This window comes from Pseudopodoces humilis, chromosome 8, assembly GCF_049639895.1.
Source record: "Pseudopodoces humilis isolate 2021_Gansu_Grassland_sample_001 chromosome 8, ASM4963989v1, whole genome shotgun sequence".
In the NCBI taxonomy this organism is placed as follows: Eukaryota; Metazoa; Chordata; class Aves; order Passeriformes; family Paridae; genus Pseudopodoces; species Pseudopodoces humilis.
Window position 1 is genome coordinate 29886186 of NC_142207.1, and position 2548 is coordinate 29888733.

The window sequence follows — 2548 nt, forward strand, 5'->3', positions numbered from 1 at the left end:
AACTGTTTGTGAAAGCCAAGGATGCAGCACCTGGAAGAAGGAGCTAACACTGACCTGGGACACAGTGTGTCATAGAAAGGATGCCTTGCTCTAGAGTGGGTGTTGTGGCCCAGCCCAGCTGCCCTCTGCTCAGTCTGACTGCCACATTATGGCAACTAAAACTGACTAAAACCTTTTAAAAGCCAAGTTTCAGAAGGTCTCTGAAGGATCTCAGACCTCACTTCTCTGTAAGTCTCAAAAATATCATTGTGATAAAAATGGATAAAGAGCAATCCCAAGCTCCAGAAACCAAAAAGCTGGGGTTTTTTTCTGAAAGATGCATTTAAAGTTCCCCATCCACCCCACAAAAGGTCAGAAAGCCTCCCTAGTAATATAATAGCTCTGTGCACCATCACCAAAGGAGTCAATATTTATGGCCAGCCAGGGTGGTTCACAGTGCCAGTAGAAGTCACTCCTGTGTAGTTTGGATTTTAATGTAACTAATACCCTGCAGAAAACTGGTATAGATCCCCAAATGGTCCCCAAATTTCCCTGGCCCCAGAAAGCCGACATTTAAACTTTCATCCACACAGCGCTACGTTGAGAACTCAAGTGAAGAGGCTGAAAGGGTGAAAAAACTCCAAGCTATCCAGCCCCAGCAGAGTTGTTCCCTCTGTGTGTGCAGGCATGCCAGGGGCACCCCTGAGCAGAGGGGGCCCCCCAGGTGCCCATGTCACGTCCCGAAGGAGCCGTCACACACAACATTCCACCCATCACAATGCCCGGGTGGGGCGTAGAAGCGAAGGGTTGCCATAGATGAAGGAGAGCAGCAGCAGCCATGCACCAGACATTACAGCTTCCCAATTCTGGAGCGGAACATCAGCTCCAACCAAGCCCATCGGAATCACAGATCATGCCAAAATCTGATGGAGGAGAGAAGTTACTTAATGAGCTGGGATACAGGCTGGGTCAGACGCTGGGGGAGGGCAGCTTCTCCAAGGTGAAAGCAGCCACCTCCAGCAAGCACAAGGGGCCCCTGGCCGTCAAGGTGGTGGACCGGCAGCGAGCGTCCCGAGCCGTGGTGTTCAAGTTTCTGCCTCGGGAGCTCTCCATCGTGCGCAGGATCCAGCACCCCAACATCGTGCGCGTCTTCGAGCTCATCGAGGTCTGCAACAGGAAGCTCTACATCGTGATGGAGGCCATGGACACTACCCTGCTGCAGATGCTGGAGAACCTGGGAAAGCTGCCCTGTGCCCCCAACGCCCGGGACATCTTTGTGCAGGTGGTGAGGGCCGTGCGCTACCTGCACGACCGCAACCTGGTGCACCGGGACCTCAAGTGCGAGAACGTGCTGCTCTCTGCCGACGGCCGCCGCGCCAAGATCAGCGACTTCGGCTTCAGCAAGGAGCTCAAGGGGTACCCGGACCTGAGCACCACCTACTGCGGGACCGCGGCCTTCGCTTCCCCAGAGGTGCTCATGGGCATCCCCTATGACGCCAAGAAGTACGACATATGGAGCTTGGGGGTGATGCTCTACATGATGGTGGTCGGCAACGTTCCCTTCGATGATACCAACGTCCAGAGCATGCCCCAGCTGCAGAAGAAGGGCGTGATGTACCCAGAGGGGCTGCCCCCACTGCCGGAGCCCTGCCAAGCCCTCATCACCCAGCTGCTGCAGTACACCCCAGCCTCCCGGCCCGGCGCAGGGCAGATAGCCAAGAACCGCTGGCTGAATGGGGACATCTGAAGGAGACAGCCCTCCCTGAAGATTCTGGAAGAGCACTTTGGTGCAATAAACACTGTCATGAAAAAGCGCTTCTGTGGTTTGTTGATCATTTTGAGGCCCAGGGGTGCCTGTGTGTGGAGCTGGTTGAACTTGAGGCACCAGCAAGGCCGTGTGCTCTCGGGAGGTGGTCAGATCCCAAAACAGCAGCGGGAGCCTGCCAAAGGCCACGTTTGGAGACACAACAGCCATGCAGAGCTGCCAGGGCAGGGTGGTGAGGTGCAGCAGCACAGCCCATCACGGTGCCTGCTCTCTAGAACACCAAAACTCTGGCACAGACACCCAATCTGCTCCTCCCCACCCTCTGCTGCTGCTGCATGCACAGGGACTGTGGGAGGAGAGCTGCTCTCACAGGGGTCTTGGTTTCCCCTCAGCCTTGTTCCTCACCAAGCTCTATTTGAGCAGGTGGCAGGGGTGAATCAGTGGTCCTACAAATCATTGCTGCACAGAAAATATCACACTTTTTTGTGTTTCAGGCTCACAGTGATACAGCCCAAAATCACACTAGGCTTTCTGCAGGCAGCTGGACAGCATTACCCAGCCAAAAGCTTTGGTGTGGCTTTGAGATCCACACCTTACATGGAACATCTTTCAGATAGTTATTCTCAGCAATATATGAAATGTCTGCCAAAAGACACTTGAGAAATGCCACTGGCCAAGGAGAACCTGAAAGGGAAAAGTGATAAAGGTATAAAAGATAATAGCTTTGCTAACTCCTGCTGACCAGCTTCAGTGTGGAAAATTACCAATTACTCTTAATGCAACCCCCAAAATCTTCTGTGGGTC

General features: G+C 53.7%; 1 protein-coding gene across 1 annotated transcript; it reads left to right on the forward strand.

Annotated features, from left to right (window-relative positions):
* Nucleotides 1-817: 817 nt before the first annotated feature.
* Nucleotides 818-1928, forward strand: TSSK6 (testis specific serine kinase 6). Its single transcript, XM_005530351.2, has one exon. It carries the CDS (start codon nt 818-820, stop codon nt 1724-1726), a length of 909 nt encoding a protein of 302 aa, XP_005530408.1. The 3' UTR covers nt 1727-1928.
* Nucleotides 1929-2548: the final 620 nt, after the last annotated feature.